The sequence below is a fragment of the Eptesicus fuscus genome, chromosome 17 (genome assembly GCF_027574615.1).
Source record: "Eptesicus fuscus isolate TK198812 chromosome 17, DD_ASM_mEF_20220401, whole genome shotgun sequence".
Classification (NCBI taxonomy): domain Eukaryota; kingdom Metazoa; phylum Chordata; class Mammalia; order Chiroptera; family Vespertilionidae; genus Eptesicus; species Eptesicus fuscus.
The window spans coordinates 18,081,447-18,104,981 of NC_072489.1; the positions used below are offsets into that span (position 1 = coordinate 18,081,447).

A 23,535-nucleotide genomic window follows, 5' to 3' on the forward strand; every position below is an offset into this window, starting at 1 on the left:
CACTCGGGATGGGGTCAGATCCTTCTTCCCCTTGACTGCCTCCTGGGGCGGCTGTTGAAGCAGCTTCTTTCCCCATGTCTGACTGAAGAGAGCCTAAGGGCTGGCCCGCACCCTGGGTACAACAGGAGCGGAGTGGGGAGGGAGGAGGGAGAGCAGGGCCCTGTGGGGAGCATGACCCATGCTGGGGGGGGGGGGCCACACGGTCCTGTCTTCCATGTGGCTCCTCGCCCACCTCCTCCCCCTTGTTTCAGAAACAAGCTCTAAGGGGAGGCCCTGGGTCCCGTCACTCTGGGTGGGCAGAGGGAGGAAGGGGCGTGCGGACACTCAGCAGCTTCACGGGCAGAGGTCACTGGAGCATGCTGGGGGCGCGCTGCAGGAGGACACCTGGAGTGTAGAGTCCCGAGTTCTAGTCCTGCCTCGACTACTCTGCTAATCACTGTGCCTCTGAGGCCCCCTCTTCCCGCCTGCTTCCCGTCCTGTGAGGTGGCTGTGCCCGTGACCACTGGTCCCTGCCAGCGACAGCGGCTCCTGATTCTAAGCAGCCTCTAAAGGGCTTGGATGGGGGTCCTCGCACTAGAAACTGCTCAGCACTTGCCAGGGGAGATGAAGAGGGCGGCCTTTTGCTGAATGGTGACCTGACATTTGAGCCGAGGCAGACACTAGCTGCACTTGGTAACCAAGGACATGAGGTGATGTCCTCACACAGACCAAGAACGTGACCCAAACCTGGTAGACTTCTTTGTGACGGGGGGTCAGCAGCTCCTGCAGTGGCTTCCCAGGGGCATCGCCAAGAAGAAGGCACAGACAGAGGGTAACATGAACGGCCGGACTGCAGGAAAGCCTGGCACCTTACCCGGAGCCGCACCAGCTGTGTGACGGAAGGCTCGTTCTCTCGCAGGGCACCCACGTAGGCATCCTTCTGGAAGGTGGGCACATTGTCGTTGACGTCCAGCACGTTGATCCGGACCCGGCCTGTGGTCTCCTCCCCGCCCCCATCCCGGGCGATGACTGTCAAAGTGAAGCGCTGGATGAGCTCATAGTCCAGTTTGGCGATCAGCATGATAAGTCCCGTGTCCTTGTCCAGAGAGAACCTGGGTCAGGCAGGAAGGAGGATGAGAGAACACCTTGGTGTAAAGCAGCTTGCAGATAGAACCTGCATTTACCAGCCTGTCCTTGCCCAAGGCAATAAATAGACACAAATAATTGAAGTCTGAACTCCGCCTTTTTAACTTGCCCTCAATAAGAAGAGCATCTGTTTGTAATGGGGAGTCGGGTAGGAGGTGGTGGGCAGGAATCAGGACCACCTGGGAGGTGACGTGTCAGGTACTGAAAGGGCAGGAGAGGGTTGATTTACTCAAAGAGGAAACTCAGGAGGAAGGACCCTCCTTTGCTGCAAACAGGAGTTCCTGCCTCCTGGACAGTCAGATGTTGGAGAACTGTAATGGTCAGAGATCCTTGTAACTGATGCCACAATAATACAAAGGATCATAAGAGACTAGTATGAATAATTATATGCCAACAAATTGGACAACCTAGAAGAAATGGATAAATTCCTATATATAGACAACTTACCAAGACTGAATCAAGAAAGAAACAGAAAATCTGAAAAAATAACTACTAATGAAATTGAATCAGTAGTCACAAACCTCTCAATAAACAAAGTCCAGGACCAGACAGCTTCACTGGTAAATTCTACCAAACACTCAAGGATGAATTAACACCAATCCTTCTCAAACTCTTCCAAAAATAGAAGAGGAGGGGACACTTATAAATTCATTTTATGAGGCCAGCATCAACCTGATACCAAAACCACACAAGGACACTAAAAGAAAAGTAAGTTACAGGCCAATATTCCTGATGAACACAGATGCAAAATTCCTCAACAAAATATTAGCCAACCGAATTCAATGAAAGAGATCATACACCACGATCATGTAGGATTTACTTCGGAGATATGAGAATGTGATATCCACAAATCAATGTGATATTCATTAACAGGATAAAACATTAGAGGATAAAAATCTTATGATCATCTCAATTGATGCAGAAAAAGCATTTGACAAAATTCAAGATCCTTTTATTATAAAAAAACTTTCAACAAACTTGGTACAGAGGAAATGTATCTCAATATAATACAAGCCATATATGACAAGCCCACAGCTAACAACATACTTAATGGTGAAAAGCTGAAAGCTTTTCCTCTAAGATAAGGAACAAGACAAAGATGCCTATTCTCATCACTTTTATTCAGCTTAGTTTTGAAAGTCCTAGCCACAGCAATTAGGCAAGAAAGAAAAAGTCATCCAAATCAGGAAGGAAAAAGTAAAACTGTCACTATTTGCAGAAGATGTAATGCCATATATAGAAAGCACTAAAGATTCCACCAAAAACTATTAGAACTAATAAATGAATTCAGTCAAGTTGCAGGATACAAAATCAATATATAAAAATCTTGTGCATTTCTATACACTAATAAGGAACTGTCAAAAAGACAAATTAAGAAAACAATCCCATTTACAACTGCATAAAAAAAGATATCTAGGAATAAATTTAACCAAGGAAGTGAAAGGTCTATACACTGAAAACTATGAGATACTGGGGAAAGACATTGAAGACGACACAAAGAAATGGAAAGCTATTCTGTGCTCATGGACTGGGAGAATTAATATTGTTAAAATGTCCACACTATCCAAAGCAACCCACAGATTCAATGCAATCCCTCTCAAAATTCCAATGGCAAATAATCCTAAAATTGGTATGGAACCACAAAAGACCCCAAACAACCAAAGCAATCTTGAGAAAGAACAACGAAGCTGGAGGCATCATGCCCCCTGAGTTCAAACTATATTACAAAGTCATAGTAATCAATACAGTATGATATTGGCATAAAAACAGACATGCAGATCAATGGAACAGAATAGAGTCCAGAAATAAATCCACACATAAGTGGTCAATTAGTTTATGACAAAGAAGCCGAGAATGCACAATGAAGAAAGGGTAGTCTCTTCAAAAAATAGTGTTGGGGAAACTGGACAGCCACATGCAGAAGAATAAAACTGAACCACTGTCAAAAGGCACAAACTTCCAGTTTTAAAATAAATAAACCATGGGGATGCAATGTAGAGCAATGTATATGCAATGACTATCCTATCTAATAAATAGGGAATATGCTAATGGACCGTCATGCCCTCACAAAGATGGCGGCGCCCACAGCCAATAAGGAGGGACTATGCTAATTGACTGCCACACCCTCAAAGGTGGCGGTGCCCACAGCCACAAGATGACGGCGCCCAGTCCCCTCAGCCCTGCCAGAGCAGCAGGAGCACGGCACGGCCAGGCCCGCCCCCAGGTGGGTCTGGCCACTCCACGCACCTACCTCTGGAGTCCCCCAGTCTCCTCAGCCCCCTCAGCCGCCCAGGGCTGGCCCAAGGTGCAGGCAAGCCTTGGATGGTGTCTGCCCAGCTGCCCAGGGCTGCCCGAGGCTCAGGTAACCAGGGCTGGCCGAGACTTGTGCTGCCAGCAGTGGCAGCAGCAGAGGTGTGATGGGTTGTCACCTTCCCCTGATCATTGGGTCGCCTCCTGCCCCTGAGGGCTCCCGGACTGTGAGAGGGGGCAGGCCGGGCTGAGGGACCCCGCTTCCAGTGCATGAATTTTCATGCACCAGGCCTCTAGTAGTTAATAATATTGTGTTGCATATTCCAAAGTTGCTAAGAGAGTAGATCTTAAAAGTTCTCACCTCAAGAAAAAAATTGATAACTATATATGTTCACAAATGTGAACTAGACTTATTGTAGTGATCATTTCACAATACACAGAATTATAAATCATTATGCTGTGCACCTGAAACAAATACAATATTTATGCCAATTATATCTCAATAAACACACATATCTGGGCAATGAAACGAATTTTGCCATCCAGATGGTGTTGAACCAAAATGTTTTAAACACCCAGCCAGGACAGTGTGTTTGGTCCTCTCTCAGGAGTTACCCCTCGTCTTCTGCTCGAGGGACTGAGACTCACAAATGTCTTCTGGGGAGGAACAAGGTCTACCTGGCTCCTCTCAACACCCCCTCAGGTGCCCCCGGGAGTCCTCAGTTGACATCTGTGTGCCCTGACCTGTTCCACAGCTGCCAGCCACCAGGCCTGGAAGATGCTGGCTCTGAGACCAGGAAAGCCCTGGCCCAGAAGATGGGAGATGAGGAAACCCAAGATGACCAGGACAAGGCCCCCCGAACACAGATCCCTGAGGGACGGGGTGCCCTGTGCGTCTGTCCCGCTGCTCGTTCCTTCCTCCCATTTTGAGGCCCCATCTCAGTGGCAGAGAACGGCTGGAATGCACCCAATAATCTGTCTCTTCCTGGTCGTTTACAGACAGTTGGGGCCGTAATCCAGGCTGACAGCCAGCGCTGCCCTCATCCTGTTGGGCTTCCTGATGCATCAGACACTTCGGGTTCAGAACCAGACCTGCCCTCTGAATTCAACTTGGCTTTCGATCATGTGAAAAATGAGAGCTTCTCCCGGCTCAGCTTAACCGAAGACAAGGGAGAGAAATGCCCAGAATCATGGTGGGTGACAGGGCGAGGCTGGCGTGGGTTGGGCGGTGAGGCGGGCACCTGCCTAATGGCTGCAGCACATCCTAAGCCGCCCCCCGCCCCCCCTCCCCCCCGTACCCCCTGCTGGAGGCTGTGCCTCTGTGGTGAGACCACACGCGAGGCCTGGCCCTACGTGCCGTGCACTTGCCCAGCTGCAGACTCTGAGCAAGTGACTTAGCCTCTCTGGGCTGCGGTTTCCTCATCCGTAAAGTGGGATGATAGGAGTGCCGAGCACTGAGCTCCTCCAGCATTTAGTTTTGAGAATTACATCAGAAAACGCGTGCGAAGCCCTTGGCCAAGTCCCTGACACACGGTAAGGGCTTCTAAAATGCTGCTGCCGCCGCCGTGCTCTCAGGAGCTTTGAAACTGCTGCCAACGCTTCGAAACACTACCTTTTGAGGTCAGAGAAACTGCCCCAGAGACCTTAGGGGACTGGAGCGGGACTGTACCACGTCAGCGTCAAGCTGGCAGCAGTGCCCTGGGGTTCCCTCTCCCCGCCCGGGCGCTAGCCATGGGTCCTGGCCCTCCCCGGGCACTGGGAAGTTTCCCGACCACAGGGGTGGCGGAGGCCCACTGGGAAGGAGCTGGGCAGGGTCTCACCGGTCCGGGTCATCGCTGAAGAAGTAGCTGACTTCCCCGAAGGTGCCCACGTCATTGTCCGTTGCCTGCAAAGGTGAGAACAAGAAGTCGTCACTGCCAGGCCCGGCTGAGGCTCCCGGCCCCCCAGGAGCTGTCCGCAGCCAGCCGTGGTCCTCCCGCACGGCTCCTCTGGCCCGCGCCAGGCTTTCTAGAGCCACGAAGCTCATGTGGTTGTCCCAGTCACAAGCAGCTATTTAAAGGCGTACGCGAGAGCAGGGTTCTAGAAGCTCGATCTTTTACCGGAACCTCTAACTTCGCGAAACCACCCCTCCTGCCTCATGGCAGGCTGGGCAGGCTTAATCTTTGCAGATCTCAGGGGCTTGGTGTCATAACCTATGAGTTTGAGAAATATCACAAATGAAGGGGGCGGGGAGTTCAGCATCTGCTGGATTCTCCCAGTTATTCTCCCGTCTCTAAAGACGCCAAGTCAGATGCGCTGTCCAGGGAAGGAGGCACCTCAGGGCATTTCTGGTGCCCCTTCTTGAACCCCAGGAATAATCCATCGCAGGCAGAGGGCAGACTGTTATCTGACTGGCAACCTCTTCCACTGCAAACACCATGCTTCCTCCCCGCCACCCCCTATTCATCTTCTCCGGCACCTCTCTCTGCCTGAACAAGCGGTCCGAGTGGGAGCTGCCTGCTCTGCCCATGACCACAGGACTGGACTGGGAGTGGCCCCCGACTGCAGCTGGGCAATCAGAATCCTTCCCTGGGATTTTTTTTTAAACATATATTTTATTGATTTTTTTTATAGAGAGAGAGGGAGAGGGAGAGGGATAGTCAGAAACATCGATGAGAGAGAAACATCGATTCAGCTGCCTCCTGCACACTCCCTACTGGGGATGTGCCCGCAACCAAGGTACATGCCCTTGACCGGAATCGAACCTGGGACCATTCAGTCCATAGGCCGACGCTTTATCCACTGAGCCAAACTGGTCAGGGCTTTTTGTGTTGTTTTTCCCCCTGGAATTCTTTTGATGGTTGCCGGGGGTAGACGTTTTCCTCTGAAGCAGTGAAGCTGGACCAGAGTGAAGTGGGGGCGGCTGGGTGGGTGGGGAGGAAGAAGGTGCCCCCAGGGGAGAGCCGGAAGCCAGGGGCTGGGTCCTGGCACTTCTCGGGTCCTGGAGCTGACATCCCTTCCCGCCGCAGTTTGGTCTGTGAGTCCAACAAGGCCTGTTTTACCCAGGCTGATCCTACAGCTTTCTATCACGTGTAGTCGAGAGAGCCTGGAGGGAGAGAGGCGCGCCTCATGCTGATGACAAGGGCGAGAATGGTGACCACCGCCAGCCTGTGCTATCATACCTTTCACATTTTCAAAGACCATCCATGCTTATCCTCACCAAGTGATGAGAAAGACAGACATTCCCACCCATCTCACAGATCACAAAACTGAGGCCCAGGCCCAGTGAGGCCCAGAGGAAACCTGTCACCCCTCCAGGACAAGAGCAGGTTACAAGCAGAGTGGGGCAGAAGCTGGGATCCCCACTTCCAGCCTGGGGTTCCTTCCTTCAGGGCAGCTGAGGGAGGCTCCCTCCATCTCCTCCCTTCTCCAGGATGAGGGCAGTTCCAGAGGCAGTTTGGCTTTTGTGGCTGGGACCTCTTGGCGTCTGCATTGTCCCTGGCATGGACAGTCCACAGTGCAGGCTAAATAGCACAATTCACTCACTCATTCAATGGTCACTTATTAAGCACACACTGTGACTCCGTTCCCTTCCCAGGCCACTGCCCTGTAGCTGGGTAAACCGCTGTCCGCCACAGGACGCCAGGAGGGAACAATGGATTGACCTTGGATTGACCTTGGTTCCACTTACATCTGTTTTACACTCAGGGCTTCTCTGTAGGGTCATCATTGGATAGAGTTCAGCTGCTAAAAATATTTTTCAATACAATTTCCTATGATAATTTTTTAGCTTTGAGGTATAATGGACCAATTCCAATATATCTAAGGTGTACAATGTGATGATTTGATAGATGTATGCTTGTGAAAGGACTGCTTCTTGTGCCCCATTTCCTCCCAGTGTCCCCGCTGTTTGTGTCCCAGGAGACTGTGTGCAGACCCCTGTTCCTCCACTGCCCCAGCCGGGCTCCGAGGACATCACAGGTCCTCGGGGGATACGTACCAGATACATGAAAAGGAAGGTGCTGAGCTATGTACCCTACCCTCCAACCCAGGACTGATTCCTTGATACACCCTTCCCCCGATGCCCTCGGCCATGCCTCTTGACATCGCTGCTTACTGAGCACCTTACACTTATTACATATTTTATCTTCATGACAGCCCTATTACAGACAGGGAGACCGAGGCTCAGAGAGGGCAAACGGCTGACCCAAGGCTTCACAGCTCTAAAAGGGAGCAGACCAAGGATTTGCACCCAGGGCCGCCTTGCCGTGCTCTGCGTCTGGGTGTGTTACTGCTTCGAAGCCAAGCGGAGAGCCGGCCCTCAGAAGCAGAGGTTATTCCAGGCGAGAGGAGACCAATGCTCCTCCCAATAAGCCGGCCTCTCTCCTCCCCTTCCAGGGACTAGAGGAGCAGGGAGGGGAGGAGCCCACGTTCCCTTTCATGCCACTGACATATAACCCTCACCACGTTTGCTATTATTAGACCAGAATCGCGGCAGCTTGGCCTGGGGAACAGCTGGCCAGCTGCCATCGAGCCCATGCCGGGGGGTCACTGTGCTGCAGAGAGCCCCGTTCCAGGCCAGTGTCAACAGCCCAGGTCACCGTGTGACCAAACAGCAACCCCAGGGGCCTCAGCATCCTCATTTGTCAAAGGAAAGTGTCTGTGGCCATGAGGTCAGGGCCACAGCTGCCAGGCGCACCTTCCAGCACAGAGAATGCCTGCACATAGCAGCGCTTCACGATGCTGGGAAATGAGCGAATAAATGCTAGTGCGAAGCGAGGGGTGAGGGGAAGGGAGGTGGTGGAGAGATGGGGGCAAAGACAAGGAGGAGAGGGGTGTCAAAGGGAAAGAGAGGGCATGGAGCAGGGAGGGTGAAGAGAAGGGGACCAGGGAAAGGCAGAGAGAGTGGCCAGGAAGCACGAAGGGGATCGGGGAGGTAGAGAGGGCTGGGCTCGTGCAGGAAGTGAGGGGCCTGGGGCACCGGAAAGCCACACCGGGACCCTGGGTGCCCTCCAGATTTGCACTTGGACTGTCAGGGTGGGAAGGACGCCCAAGGTCCCCTTGTACAGTACCCTTCACCCTGGCGCCTGGAGCAGCTGAGGCGGAGGGAGATTAAGTGTTGAGCCCCTGGGGACAGATAGAACTGTCCTCTCTCAGGCAGAGGAGGCTGCCATTCTCCTGCGCCCCCCCCCCCCCACCAGGTGGGCCGGGCACAGCCATGGCTCGCACAATGACCCCTTTCCCTGGGGGCCTCTTGCCGCCCGCCCAGGCCGCCATGCTGACCAGGAAGATTTGTGAGTCCTTTAGTGCCACTGTCTAATGACCGTATGAAATATGTATGCGTGGTGAAGGGGAGAGGGAGAACTTCCATTTTTCAAATGCATGAAGCAGAATAATAAGATGGAAAACTGCATCTGTGCCCCTGCCAGGGTGGGGGCAGCCAGCAGAGAGGGCCTCCCTAGGCCAGTGCCAGGCTGCGGTGGGGCCGGGTGAGGGGCCCTGCTCCCTGTGCCCGGGCGGAGGCGGCAAATCCAACCACTCGGCAGTCCTCCCTGGTGCCCTCAGGGGGCAGTCCCTCCTCTTCTGCCTGCCTCCCAGCCCCGTACTCCAGCCTTTGCTGTGGGCTGCAGCCTCATCTCGGACCCAGGCTGGATCTGACTGGCTCTGGCACCTGCCCGGATCTGCCCCATCTGCGTAGCCTGCTTCCTCCCTCAGCCTGGCTTACCCGCTCCTGTCTTCCCCGACTCAAGGTTGGTTTCGGGCTCTGCAATATTCCCAGCCCTGTCTGCACATGGGAGCTGAAGCCGTGAGCTGATGTGTTTCTCACCCTGCTAAGCTGTGGCTCCCTGAGAGTGGGGCAGGGAGGGGGGTCAGGGGCCTGGACATAAAAGCAGCTCAGGAAAGCTCCCGGTAGCTCTGTCATCTGTCACTACATTGGCACCCACACCTACCTAATAGTATTAATGTGTACATTGCTCAGTTTGGACCACACCCCTATGAGGAGAGGACTATATGCCTGCTCTCTGCCTTTGACAAACAGAGGGACGATGATGTTAAGTAACTTGCCCAAATCTCATGACTGATAGCCTCCAGCTCCCTTTGTTTTAAACCAGTGGTCAGCAAACTGCGGCTTGCGAGCCACATGCAGCTCGCGAGCCGTGGTTTGCCGCTCTGTTGACTAAGGAGTTTGCCGACCACTGACCTAGACTCTCGATTCCAATAATTACAGGCTGTTGTTGTTCCTTGTGATTAAGCCCCTATCCCAGTGGTCGGCAAACTCATTAATCAACAGAGCGGCAAGCCGAGGCTCGCGAGCCACAGTTTGCCGACCACTGTTTTAAACCAACCAGCACTGTGGGATAGAGCCCAAGGCAGTCCCCCCAGGCAGAGGCCTCAGCAGCTCTGCAATGCCAGCTGGCCCAGTAGAGGGCGCTGTCGGGGCCAGTGACAGGCTCCACCCCAGCCCCACGCAGGGTGCCATGGCACTTTTTAAAACAACCTCCTTCCCAAGGCTGGCTATAGTCCTGAGCAACGGAGAGACCAACAGACAAATCAAGTGCCAGACAGACAGTGGCCCTCGTGCCCACTTCAGGAAGGAGGGTTTGAGGAGTGGCCAGGGGCCTGAGCACAGAGAACAGATGTCCTTCCCGCGTCATGAACACCTTTGCCCTCCCGCCATGTTCCAGGATGAGCAGTCCACCTCCTGGCAGGGTGGCCTCCAGGCTCTCGCGGGCCAGTCAGACGGCTACCGGGGGAGGGGAAGGGGGGCGGGGCAGCTGGCAGGCTGGGCGGCTCCCAGATTGTGCCCGGCGACTCTAAGAAATGACAAACCAGGTTCAGGTGAGCACCTCAAGTGGGCTGCAGGCCCTCCCGCTGGCGCCTCTGTGCCGCTGCTGCCCTCCCAGGCTGGAGTCTCACCCACGGTTGCACACTGGTATGTCGCACTACTTGCCAAGACTCTCCGAGGCGGCCCAGGGCAAGAAGTCAAAACCACTAGCTAAAACCTTCAGTGCTCCCACCGCTGCTGAGCTGATCCCAGACCAGCACCTGGTGTCCAGGCGCTGCACAGCCCACTGGCCTTGGTGGCCTTGCACTCACTTCTCCCCGATGCACCCAGACTCTTCTTTCATTGCCTGGTTGCGCCATCCCTTCATGCCGGAACTGCTGTCCAAGCTCCGCCCCCCACCTCCCCCAAATGCTGTCCAAGCTCCTGACGGCTCCCCGTTCTTACACGGAGCCCCTCGCGGTACCTTTACTGGAACACGCAGCACGATCTGCTATTGCTGAAAGCTGCCTGCGTATGCTGTTCCCTCCCCTTGCAGAGAAGCCTATACCCAACTCCTTTTTGTATCCTCCCTTGTGCCCGGCACAGGGCTCAGGCACGCGGCTCAAAATCTTTGCCAAATCTAGTAAGATCTGGAATGTCCGTTGTCAGCCACGGAGCGCCAGCCTGATGGTCCTCCTGGCGGCTGAGCCCCCATCAGCAGACACCACGGTGGGCACCGAGCAGCCAGAGTGGGGCTGCTCCGTTGCCCAGGGCGCGTGGCTGGGGTTCACAAAGCCTCTCCAACAAGTCCCCCAAGCTCAGAGCTCCCCTCCAAGCTCCCTTCTGGCCAAGCCTTAGCGGCAGACGGAGGGCAGGGACTCACTGAGTGGCCCAGGCAGTCGCCTATGGGGCACAAGCAGAGTGGGTGAGGAGGGCAGGGCGGGTCTGCAGGGGCAGATGGAAGGTATTGGAACACCACGGGGAAAACGTTCAGGAAGACAGGGGCCAGACTCTCGCTCAGTCACACATTCGGCAAATATTTTCTGAGCTTCTCCGATGTGCCAGCGGCTGTGCCAGGCACTGAAGTCACAGCCATGAGCATGATAACGCTCTTGCCCGAATGAGCCTTACCATCGGAAAGGGAGACAATGGAGGAGAGAAGTAACTAAATTACAATTCCAGACAGACAGTGGTCGAATCTGTGAGAAAAATACAGCAGAAAATGGGCTGGCAGGTGACTGGGCTGCTGGTTGAGATGGGTCAGTCCTGGAGAAGAGCTCCCCTCGGTCAAGTGCATTTGGGTCTACTGCCCAGTCACTGGCTGGACACCGAGAAGCCCAGGTAGCGTTTGGTAAGAGCTGGCCTCCTGCAGCTCCTGAGGCCTGGAGGGGGCTCAGAACGTCTCTGCTCCCCGCCACCAGCCGGCCCTAGCGGGTGCGTCTGCAGCCCAGGACGACGGGCCAGCAGGTCAGCATCTATCCCCGTGGTCAGCACCTGGGAGAGGGGTCCAGGACTGGCTGCTGCCAGGGCCTGGTTTATAAGGCGTCTTTTCTGATTCCTCCCCACACTGGCCTTACCAGCAAAACTAATTCCCTCATTTGGGCCTTTATAATTGCATCGGCAAGTGCTTATTTCTGTGATGGACAATGCCGGCAGAACTGTAATTTTCTCCTGCTGACAAAAAGGAAAAAAATAAATACACACGGGGGGGAAATTCTAAAGGTTAAGACAAGGTGAACCTGCAGTGGGGGACTAGTCAAATCCCCAGAATGGCCAGGCCTGAGTCATAAAGGCCCAGCATCCCCCTGGCTGTCAGATGGGGAGGGGTACCAGCATTCCCCTGGCTGTCAAACGGTGCCCCCTGCCGTTTCCCTTTAAGCACCTGCTATGTGCCAGGCGCTGTGCCCAGCATTTCTCATGCTTTATTCCATGTCATCTTCCCAACAGCCTTCTGTACTAACACTGTCCCCATTTCACAGATAGAGAAACAAGGCTCAGGGAGGTCAATCAACCTGCCCAAGGTCAAACCGCCACAGGGTCGGGATGTGAGCTCAACACATCGACTGCAAAAGGGTGCGCATTACCATCCCCTTCTCCTGCGCCCCTGTGGATGGGGTGGGGGTTGAGGCAGCTCTCTCCAGTATGAGAGCTCAGCCCTGGGACCCAGGGTGCTCCTCCCAGGTCACTGTCCTCACCCCGTAGAAGCCAGACGCACCCCACAGGCAGTCTTCTCCTGGCCACAGTGGCTCTTCTCCCAGCCTCTGCACAGAGAGGGCGGGCTCCAGCAACACCCGTGCCCAACTGCAGAGGCGGCAGGGGTCTCTGGCTGTGGTTTCCCTAGATGCAGGCCCTTAGCCAAGACCCTTGGTCTTCAAAGAAGGGCCCCCCTTCCAGGCTCAGGGCCTAGACCAGGGGAGGCTGTCACCTGGTGAAGCTAGGGCAGCCTGGCTGGCTGAGGGTGCCCTCCTGACCCAGCACCCTCTGGATGTAGCTCTCCCTTTAACTTGTATGCCAGGGCTCTCTGCCCAGCCCAGCTCCCTGCCCTCTGATGCTCATCCTGATAGCTCATGCCCACTCCCAGGGACCCTCCTTCCAACAGTGGTCAGGTCCTCTTGTCTCTTGGTCCCTTCCCAAGAGCCCCTCTGTTTTCACAATGAATGGCCACTCTCTCACCCTCTTCCATTCATTGGCCCTGGACTGAGGGCACCCTTATAGGGTGCCTGCCTTGCCCACACACTGCCCCCATGTAACCCTGCACCTCACAGCGGTCCCTCATCATGGCCTTGCAGATGCCCATCTGCGAGGTTGGGCCTTATCCACCCGCTGATTCCCGCCTGCTCTGGCCTTCTCCCACATCTCTCTCCAACCCTGGCGCATGGACACTGCTGCTCTCTGATCTCGTAGATCCTTCCCTGGGACAGACACCCTCCTCTCTCATGTTTTTAAACATCCTCGACCCTTCTTTATAGCTTGTCTTCTTCCTTCCCATGTCCTCACACTTCCCTACCTCTCTCTCTCTACATACACATACATGCACACATATGTGCACGCACACACACAAGCACACATTTTCTCTCTTCCTCTCTTTGTCTCAGGCAGCCCCCAATTCCTCCTTGTTTCCACATATTGTTACAGAAACCTTCTCTTTTACTTTCTGCGCCTGGCTCAGGTGGACCCCATCCTGCTACACACCACACACAGACACGCCTCCCTCCATCTCAAGCAACCCCAACCCCCCATCTCAGCCCCTGTGGCTCCTCCACATCCCCTCCCCGGCCACCTGTGTGCCGCTCCCGCAGGCCGGCAACTGGCAGGCACACACTCAATCATCCCCACCAGAGCCCTTGTCACGCACACCCGGACACCCTGCCCGGGGCTTCTGCTCTGAAGCAAGGCGGGCCCAGCTGCCTCCCCAGCAGCCCTGGGTCCCAGCGATGCAGGCAGCTGCGGGCGCGGTGAGCAGTTCTGCTCCCATGCACCGATCTGCAGAGAAGGGCACGCGGTACAATTTGTTCAGGAAACAATAGCAATGTTTGCCATGTCATAAGGATTGATGGAGCAGAAATTTACATGGGAGAATGCATTTTTAAACAGCTCCATGGAGCACCGGTGCTTTGCCGGTAACGCTTTGCACATTCGTCATCTGCTGAGCCCCTCTAAATAACTCCTTAAACTACGTGAGAGTAAGTGTGCTCTTGCAAGCTCAGGGGACTGAGGTGGCCAGGGGGGAGGGAGGCGGGAGGGAGGCGGGAGGGACTCTGCTGGAGGAACTCGGAAGCCAGAGGCTGGGGTGACATCCATTCGTCCTGATTAGGCCCCTGAGGCCTGGTCCTCTCCCCTGTTCCCACACTTCCTCCCGTGTGCAGTGGGTGAGGATTTCTGCTTTTCTCAGGGATAAGAGGTAAAAGCTAATGGCTGGGAAATATCATCTAGTCTGCCCTGCACTTCTAGGGAGATGCTTGGTGACTCAATTTCCCCTGTCATCTCTAATCTGAGAAGGAAGCCAGGGATGATGGGTGAGGGCATGGTGGGTGTTAGGGGCAGAGGTAAGTTCGGCGGGAAGCTACTGCTTGTGGGTCCCTGGGCCAGAGGATGGTCATACAACTGGGAGGAGGGGAGACAGTGATGGGGATATCCTTTGTAGGAGATGAGAGGGTGAGTATTCCGGGTGGGCAGGGTACCAGGAAGTGAGTGATAGCATGCAGGAGAGATTGTAGGGAGGCTGGGGAGCTCAGGAAGAAAGGTACGTTCAGGAGAGCCCCTGAGTCCTTCTTTCAGCCCCCGATCACGCAGAAGGCCTTAGGACAGAGGGCACTGCTAGGGACGCTGGGGCTGGTGACTCAGAGCACATGATAAAGTGGAGCAGCTGAGTGGGAGGGCAGTTAGGGAAGGGTGGGGGCCCAGCTGGTGGGGGGCTGCAGAGAAAGAGAAGAGGCCTTTCCTCCCTCATGTTCCATTGTGGACGCAGGATGGACACCCGTGCCCATGGCAGACATTACTAATCAATTGCGGTACCAAGTACAGTATATAACCAAGTACAGAGAGGGCCTCAGGTTCTCTCTCAAGCCTGTCTTCTCTGCAATCAACAACCAACCGCATGGGACTTGTGTCAAAGCCTCGTTGCTATCCGTGCCAACGAAAAAAATAGGCAGAGTCTCCGGACAGACATTTCTACAAAGAGGACCTAGAGATGGCCAACAGACATATGGAAAAGATGCTCAACGTCACTAACCATCAGGGAAATGCAAATCAAAACCACAACGAGACATCACCGCACACCTGTCAGAATGGCTACTGTCAAAAAGTCAACAAAAATGACAAGTGTTGGCAAAGTCGTAGAGAAAAGGGAATCCTCACGCACTGTTGGTGGGAATGTAAATTGGTGCAGCCCGGATGGAAAACAGTATGGCGATTCCTCAAAAAAACAGAACTACCATACACACAACCCAGCAATTCCACTTCTGGGTATTTATCCAAAGAAAACAAAAACACTAACTCGAAAAGACACATGTGCCCCTATGTTCACTGCAGCATTATTTACAATAGTAAATTGTAAATAATGCTGCAGTGAACATAGGGGTACATGTGGAAGCAGCCTAGGTGTCCACCAACAGATGAGTGGATAAAGAAGATGAGGTACATATATGCAGTGGAATATTACTCAACAATCAGAAAGAAGGAAATCTTGCCGTTTGTAACAACATGGAGAGACGTAGAGGGTACTATGTTAAGTGAAATTAGTCAGACAGAGAAAGACAAGTGCCATATGATTTCACTTATGTATGTGAAATCTAAAAAACAAAACAAATGAACAAATAAAACAGACTTATAGATGCAGAGACTAAACTCATGGTTGCAAAAGGGGAGGGGTATAGGGGGGCTGGGTGAAAAAGATGAAGGGGAATTAGAGGTATAAACTTCCAGTTAGAAAAAAAAAAAGCCATAGGGATATAATCTACAGCATAGGGAATATAGTCAATAATATCATCATAACTATGTACAGTGACAGATGGCTACTACACTTATCATGGTGATCACATAATAAGGAATATAAATGCAGAATCACTATGCTATACACCTGAAACTAATACAACACTGTATGCCAACTATACTTTAATAAAAACAAAGTGTCTAGGGCATCTTTAAAAAAAAGCCTCGTTACTATTCCTGCTGGACTGTGTCCCTGAGGGTTAGAAAAGTGCTTGGGGGAGGGTGTGGGGTGGGGATACACAGTATAAGACCAGGCAGGAAGGTCCTCAAAAAAGATTTGTGGCTAAGAGCAGAATCATGAACAGACTCCCGAAATGGGACACGGAGATCTGGGTTCTGATCCAAGATCTGCCCTACCGTCCAGTGTGGGACTTTGAGTAAGACACTGGGCTTGGGGCCTGAGGGTCGCACAGCCTTCTGACGGGTCTGGGTCTACCTGCCTCGGCCCTGGCACCAACAGGCCATCCTCCACCAGAGCCAGAGGGAGAACCTGACAATACAAGACACCACTCACCAGCTTAGAAAGCTCCCAGAGAACTTAAGACAAAATCCCAGCTGCCTGCCACGGCCCCTGAGGCCTCACGTGGGCCAGCCTCTGCAGCCTCGACCTCCTCTGCTAACCCGCTGCTCCATTCCTCTGCTTCCTCCTTCAGTCTTCAGGCCCCTAACAGGCCAAGCTTGCTCTTCCCGCACGTGAGGTTCCCTCTGCCAGGAATGCTCTTCCTGATCTCCTGAGGCAGGCGCCTGGCCGCCCCTGGAGTCTCAGCAGACAGGAATTCCTTGACATTTGTCCATGTATTTGCATTTGTAAAAGCAAGCTCTGCTGCTGGGATAACAGACTCCTGGGACAGAACAGGACCTAGGAGCTGAGGTGGCCACTGCAGTTGCACAGGCGGTGGTGAGGAGCGATGGGGCTTGGACAGGGTGGTCGGGGATGTGCTGCAGCTGCTGGTAGATGGAGGTGGTTGGGAGGAGAGCATGGTTTGGGCAGGAGCATCTGGGAGAATGTTACTGGCTATTCTCCTTCCACTAGAACGCAAGCTTCATGAGGGCAGGAACTGGGTCTGGCTTGTCCCCATGGATCCCAGTGCTGGAGGCTTTCGACAAACAGGGGCTGAATGAATGGATGAGGAGATGATAGATGATGACTTATGAGGTCCTTTCTACCAGTGACAAGCCAACTGCAAATCCTGAGTAGATGGACTTCTAGGGAGGGAAGGACAGCAGGAGGAGGAGGAGGGGAGTGGGGGGAACCACAGGAGAAAGGGAGGAAGAGAAAAAAGTGGGGAGGGAAGAGGGCAGAAGAGATAAAAAGGAGAGGAGAAGGAAGAGGAAAAACGGAGGAGGGGAGAGGAGGAGGAAGGAGCAAGAAGAGACCAAGGGGAGAGGAGGAGGAGGAACCACAGTAACATCCCCTGTAAGCCTCAGTTTCCTCCTCTGTAAAATGGGGTTGACAATGCTACCTGACGCACTGGGATGGCTGTGAGGACTGAAGAAGGCCCTACACGTAAGGTGCTTTAGATCAGCAGTCACCAACCGGTGGTCCACGGACCACTGCTGGTCCATGAGGTGCAAAAGGTTGGCGACCGCTGCTTCAGACCAAGGCCTGGCACATGGCCCACGTTTCTAAGTGAAACTAGTATTAGTATTCCCACTCCCAATGCTAACTGCTCTCTCTGTCCCTCTGCAGGCCCCCAGCCACCGCCAGGCGGGAGGAAGGGGGCGAGGCACTGAGCCTGCAGGAGGGCCCTCTGGCAGGAGCCAGGCCTGAGCCCATGCATTAACGTGTCAGTCCTGCGGAGGGGGGAGGAGGGACTCGAATGCCATTGCGGCTGACAGGTGCTCGCAAGGTGTGTGGCCCCGGCTTGTTTGTTATTGCAGCCGCGGTGGTTGTCCTTGGGTTCCGCCACTGCCTTTTGTTTCTCTTTATTTTATTTTAAAACCTGGAAATAAAAATAGATGGGGAGCAAATTGCTCTGGCCAGCAGCGCTGTGCTTAAAGAAGTCGTCGTGGGAAAGCAATTACGGGGACGTCAAGGGCTGTCAGGGTGGCCGGCAGCTGCCTAGTTGTCTCCTGGCCCCCTGCTGAGAGGAGAGGGGGTGTGTGTGTGTGTGTGTGTGTGTGTGTGTGTGTGTGTGTGTCAACCTGCAGGAGCAGTGACAATTGGGATAACAGACCACCTCCTTGCTGAGCGCACCTTGGGCCTGGCACTGTGTGAGGAACCTGACGTGATCTGTCCCTCATTTGTCCTAAGACAACCACCAAGACAGGTGCACAATCCCATTTTACAGATGAAGCCGCTCCAGCTGATAATAAATGCAAAGCCGGTGACAACAGCTTAGTCCTCGCTGGCTTGCGGGCCCTATTCTGAGACATCTCTGTGGATGAACGCATTGCCCCTCCGTCCAGCTCCAGGAGACGAGCACTAACACCACCCCTGCCCGCCTCATGGGTGCGGCAACACCACCACCCGCCAGGGGCCGCCTGTGCCTCTCCCAGCCTTGGGCTCTTTTCTCCAGGAAGCAGTGGGCGTGATGGGTGTCCCTGTCCCTGGAAGCCGCCCTCACTCCGGGGGGCTGGGAGTGGGTGGCTGGCTCGTCCTGAGGCGGGCACAGCCTCTCCCCCCACATTTCCCAGGGGACCGAGCTCCAGTAGCCCCCCTGGTGGTAACGGGCTTCACAATGCCCTCTCCGTGACCTTGTCTCACTTCCCACTCCCTCTTAAGTTTCCTGGAGTCACTTTCCAAGTCACCCACCCGTGCCAGAAGCCTGTCTCAGGGTCTGCTTGCCCAGGAGCCACCCTTCACACCCAGGCCTCTGGCTGGCCACCGGGCACTCAGGCTGAGCCAGGCAGCATCTCCCTGCCCTCGCAGCTGCACATGGCGCAGGGTCCCGCACCCAGTCTGTCTGACACTCACACACACAAAGCAAAGAGAAAAAAAAACCAATCCCACTCCTCACCCTTTCACAACACTGTCCATTCTCTCATGCTCTTGGGTTTGAGGAAGACTCAATTGAGTGACTTAAAAAAAAAAATCACATCCGACCATCAGACAAAGAAAACTGGGATGCAGAAAGCCATTTTCCCAGGACGCAGGAGGAGGGAGGGCGGCTGGCCGGCCGTGAATGAGACACTCACAATCAGGAGGGCACGGGGCCTCTCTGGGGCAGCTATCAAGCTGGGATTACGTGGGAGCAGAGGAGAAGGGAAAGAGAGAGTGCCGGAGAGGCGTGGGGACAGACACCGTGGCTGAGGCTCAGTTAAGTGGGACCTTGTGTGTGGAGGAGATGGAAGGAGGAGGACAAGGCAGTCCAATCAACCCCCTGGGGGTGCAGCCAAACCATGGCTGGGACCGCCTCCCCCATTACTGGATCTTACCACCTTGAGGCTGCCGCCCTCCCTCTTCTCCCCTGCCTGTGGGATGGAACCGGCAGCTCCAGGTCTAGTGGGAAGGTGGCAGGCACCTGAGTGTGGGCTAGTCCTACCCAGGAGCCAGGACACATCCTCATTCCAAAGTGACTTGGAGCCCAGGGGGCAACTCCCCCCCGCCCCATGCTTGCTGCCATCGGAGGGCACTGATTGGCTTGGCACATGCTACTCACTAATGAACTGTATTGATTCCACATTCTCTTGTTGTCTCCCTAAATGGCAAGCCACACATCTGATAGATTAAATACCCACATGATTGCCCACCTGACATCTTCATCACTCCGCCTGAGGGTCCCTAATGAATTTTACAGCCCCACAAGACAGAAAAAATTAAGGTCAAAGTCTGACGAAAAAACTATAAATCACCAGCCGCAGCCCCTCACTCGCCTGGGCCAGTCCAGCCCAGGGCTTGATGGCGAGATAGTTAGATGCTGCGTGTGAGCACAAGGTGGGGAGGGCATGCTGGGAAACTGGTGCCTGGAAACTACCCCTGTCCATAGACATGTGCTTTCCTTCTTTCATTCCTTTGCCCATTAGTAAAAATGTTCTAACAGACTGAGAAACACACTAAGAGGTGAGCAGCATATCTCATTTATAAATACTTGCACCCCAAAGTGAGAGGGTTCAGCAGCATTCTCTCCGTTTTGCAGATGGAGAAATCGAGGCTCGCAGGAAAAAGGGGCTTGGCCCCTTACTCAGTGCATTGAAGGCCTTGATCTTCTAACCCCAAGTTTGTAGGTCTTGTTACAATAAACGCCTACAGTGGTCTTCGGTCCTAAGACACTTGTCTTGTTTCTCCCTGGGCAGGGGGTCCCTTCTGTGGGTGGCGGGGCAGGCAGAGGGCGCTCTGGCCTTGGGTTCAGTTTGCACCTCCTCATATCTCTTGGCCCCACAGTTTCATCAGGTCTCAGGGAAGGGGTTAGCCTCCATGAGGAGGCTGCATTGCCTCATGGTTAAGGGAAAGCTCTGACATCCTAGAGATAAGATTCAAGGCTAAGCTCTGCCCCTTCCACAGGTGTAAACTCTAGTGAACACCTAACTTCCCTGAATCTCAGTGCTCTCATCTATAAAATAGGGAGGCTAATTTCTACCTCACCAGGTTGCTGTGGAGATTCAATGAGATAACACACAGAAGGGGCTTAGTTTGGTGCCAGACACTTAATATTAATACCTATTATTTGTTTAGCACTTACTTTGTGTCAGGTGCTATGCTAAGTTCTTCACATGTATTATCTCATTGAACCCCTACAACAAATCTGTAAGGAACTGTCATCATCACCATGTTCCAGAAAAGGAAACTAAGGCTCAGAGAGGTTATTTGGAGGTTATTTGGCCGAGACTCAACAACCATGCTCCCTTTCTCAAATGAACAGAAATGGATTTTTAGGTGGCATAACACTATCTGACTAAAACATAACACTTCCCAGCTTCCTTTGCAAATAGGTACAGCCATGCCTATTAAGTTCTGGCCAATGAGATGAAAGTAGAAGTGTACAAGGCATTTCCAGGAAGTCTCCTTAAAAGGGAGAGAGTGCCGCCTAGCCGGGGAGGCTCAGTTGGTTGAGTGTTGTCCCATGAACCAGGTCACCATTAGATTCTTGGTCAGGGCATATGCCTGACCAGGGGCACGCAGGAGGCAAGCGACTGATGTTTCTCTCTTATTGATGTTTCTTTCTCTCGTTCTCTCCCTCTCCCTTCCTCTCTCTAAAATCAATTTTTAAAAAAAAAACACCACCCACACACATTTTAAAAATGGAGAGAGTGCTCTTCCTCACTTTCTCCACCCTGCAGCTTGAAGTATGGATGTGAAGGCTGGCCATCATCTTGGACCATGAAGATGAGGGCTGCACTCTAGGAATGGGGGAGAAGAGAGCTTGAAGGAGCCACCCAAGGCTTTTCCCCTCTCAACTGCTTTTACATGGGAGAGAAATATACTTTGATCTTATTTGGAGGTTTCTATTACTGGTTGCTGTATTAGGTCATTGCTGATATAAGTAATCAATTCAAAGCCATGTGGCTCAGAAATGGCTGAGTCAGGGTAAACCTCAGTGGATTAAGTCTAGGATTTTGGGTCTTTGACAATCTGCCCCTAGTAGTAAGGCCTCGAGGAACATGAGTTGATATCATCATCATTATCATTACATTAGAGGCCCGGTGCACAAATTCGTGCACCAGTGGGGTCCCTTGGCCTGGCCTGCGGGATCTGGCTGAAACCGGTTCTCCAACATCCCTTGAGGGGTTCTGGATTGCGAGAGGGAGCAAGCCAGGCTGAGGGACCCCACTGGTGCACGATTGGGGCCATGGAAGGTTGGCCAGCCATGGAGGGACCGCAGGAAAGCTCCAGGGTGTGTCCAGCCTGTCTCACTCAGTCCCCATCAGCTGGGCCCCAGCAGCAAGCTAACCTACGGGTTGGAGTGTCTGCCCCCTGGTGGTCAGTGCACGTCACAGTGAGTGGTTCAGTGGCCTTAGCATATAATTAGCATATTACACTTTGATTGGTTGAATGGATGACCAGACGACCGGACACTTAGCATATTAGGCTTTTATTATATAGGATAGTAAAGCAGAGAAGGCTCTTTCTAGGGATGTGCAAAATTAGGTAACCACGCATTAATTGGTCATGAAATCAATTTAATGGTCATGACTAGCATTTTACAAAAACTAAATCTCGTAGAATAAAATAGAAAATAGTAGGGTAAAAACCATAAGACATTGATGAAAGAAATTGTGGAAGACACAAATAAATGGAAGGACATTCCACACCCATGGCTTGGAAGAATTGTTAAAATGACCATACTACCCAAAGCAATCTACAGATTCAATGCAATCCCTGTCAAAATTCCAATGGCATTTTTCACAGAAATAGAACTAACAATCCTAAAATTTGTATGGACACACAAAGACCCTAAATAGCCACAGCAATTTTGAGAAAGAAGAACAAAGATGAAGGCATCACCCTCCCAGATTTCAAACTATATCACAAATGAAAACAGTATGATGTTGGCATAAAAACAGACACATAGATCAATGGAACAGAATAGAGAGTCCAGAAGTAAACCCATGGATATATGATCAAGTAATATATGACAAAGGAGCCAAGAATACACAATGGGGAAAGGACAGTCTCTTCAATAAATAGGACAGCCACCTGCAAAAGAATGAAACAGGACCACTATCTTACACAGTATACAAGAATAAACTCAAAATGTATGAAAGAATTGAATGTAACACCTGGAACATAAAACTCCTAGGAGAAAACTTAAGTGATAAGTTCCTCAGTATTGATCTCAGTGGTGGTTTGTTGAATTTGCCACCAAAAGCAAAGGCAAAAACAAACAAGTGTGTTTATATCAAAGTAAAAAGCTTCTGGACAGCAAAGGAAACCATCAACAAAATGAAAAGGCAACCTCTAAATGAGAGAAAATATTTGCAAATCATATATCTGATAAGGGGTTAATATCCTATATAATAAAAGGCTAATATGCAAATCGGCAAAAAGGCAGAACGACCGGTTGCTATGATGTGAACTGACCACCAGGGGACAGACACTCAACACAGGAGCTGCCCCTGGTGGTCAGTGCACTCCTACAGGGGGAGCGCCACTCAGCCAGAAGCGAGGCTCACTGCTGGTGAGCGCAGCAGCTGTGGCAGGAGCCTCTCCCGCCTCCGCAGCAGTGCTAAGGATGTCCAACAGCCGGCCTAGGTCCGCTCCCCGGGCCTAAGCCATCAGACACCCCGCTAGGGCTCCAGGACTGCGAGAGGGCGCAGGGTGGGCTGAGGGACCCCCCAAGTGTACGATTTTTGTGCACTGGGCCTCTAGTCTAAAATAAGGAACTCATACAACTCAATAGCAAAAAAATCACAAAACACAATCCAATAAAAAAATGGGCAGGGGAACTAAGACATTTTTTCCAAAGAAGACATACAGAGAGCCAACAGGTACACCAAAAGGTGCTCAGCATCACTAATCAGGGAAATGCAAATCAAAGCCACAAGATCTCACTTCACACTATTAGAATGACTATTATAAAAAAACCACACAAGAGAAAGCAAATGCTGGCGAGGATGTGGAGAAAAGGGAACTCTTATGCACTGCTGGTAGTGCAACCACTATGGAAAATAGTGTGGAGCTTCCTCAAAAAGTTAAAAATAGAACTCGTATATGACCCAGCAATTCCACCTCTGGATATTTATCTGAAGAAAATGAATACACTAACCAAAATATATCTGCAACCCCACGTTCATTGCAGCAATTTTACAACAGCCGAGATAAGTGCTCATGAATGGACAAATGAATAAAAATGTGATATATATTTTTAGCCACAAAAAAGGAGAGAATCCTGCCATTTGCAACAATATAGAAAGACTTGGAGGGCATTATGCTAAGTGAAATAAGTCAGAGAAAGACAAATACCATATGATCTCACTTATATGTAGAATCTAAAAACAAAACAAAACTGAGCTCATAGATACAAACAACAGATTAGTGGTTATCA

The 23,535-nt window shown here is 52.3% G+C and overlaps 1 protein-coding gene across 3 annotated transcripts in view; it reads right to left on the reverse strand.

Moving 5' to 3' along the window:
- Positions 1–23,535, reverse strand: part of CDH23 (cadherin related 23) — a 363,598-nt gene that overhangs the window by 121,938 nt on the left and 218,125 nt on the right. For all 3 annotated transcript variants that reach the window (XM_028151376.2, XM_054728837.1, XM_054728836.1), the window contains 2 exons: positions 5,196–5,260; positions 854–1,091 (listed from right to left, as the gene is read on the reverse strand). In XM_028151376.2, coding sequence (XP_028007177.2) covers positions 854–1,091; positions 5,196–5,260 — 303 coding nt within the window. The remainder of the gene's footprint in view (positions 1–853; positions 1,092–5,195; positions 5,261–23,535) is intronic.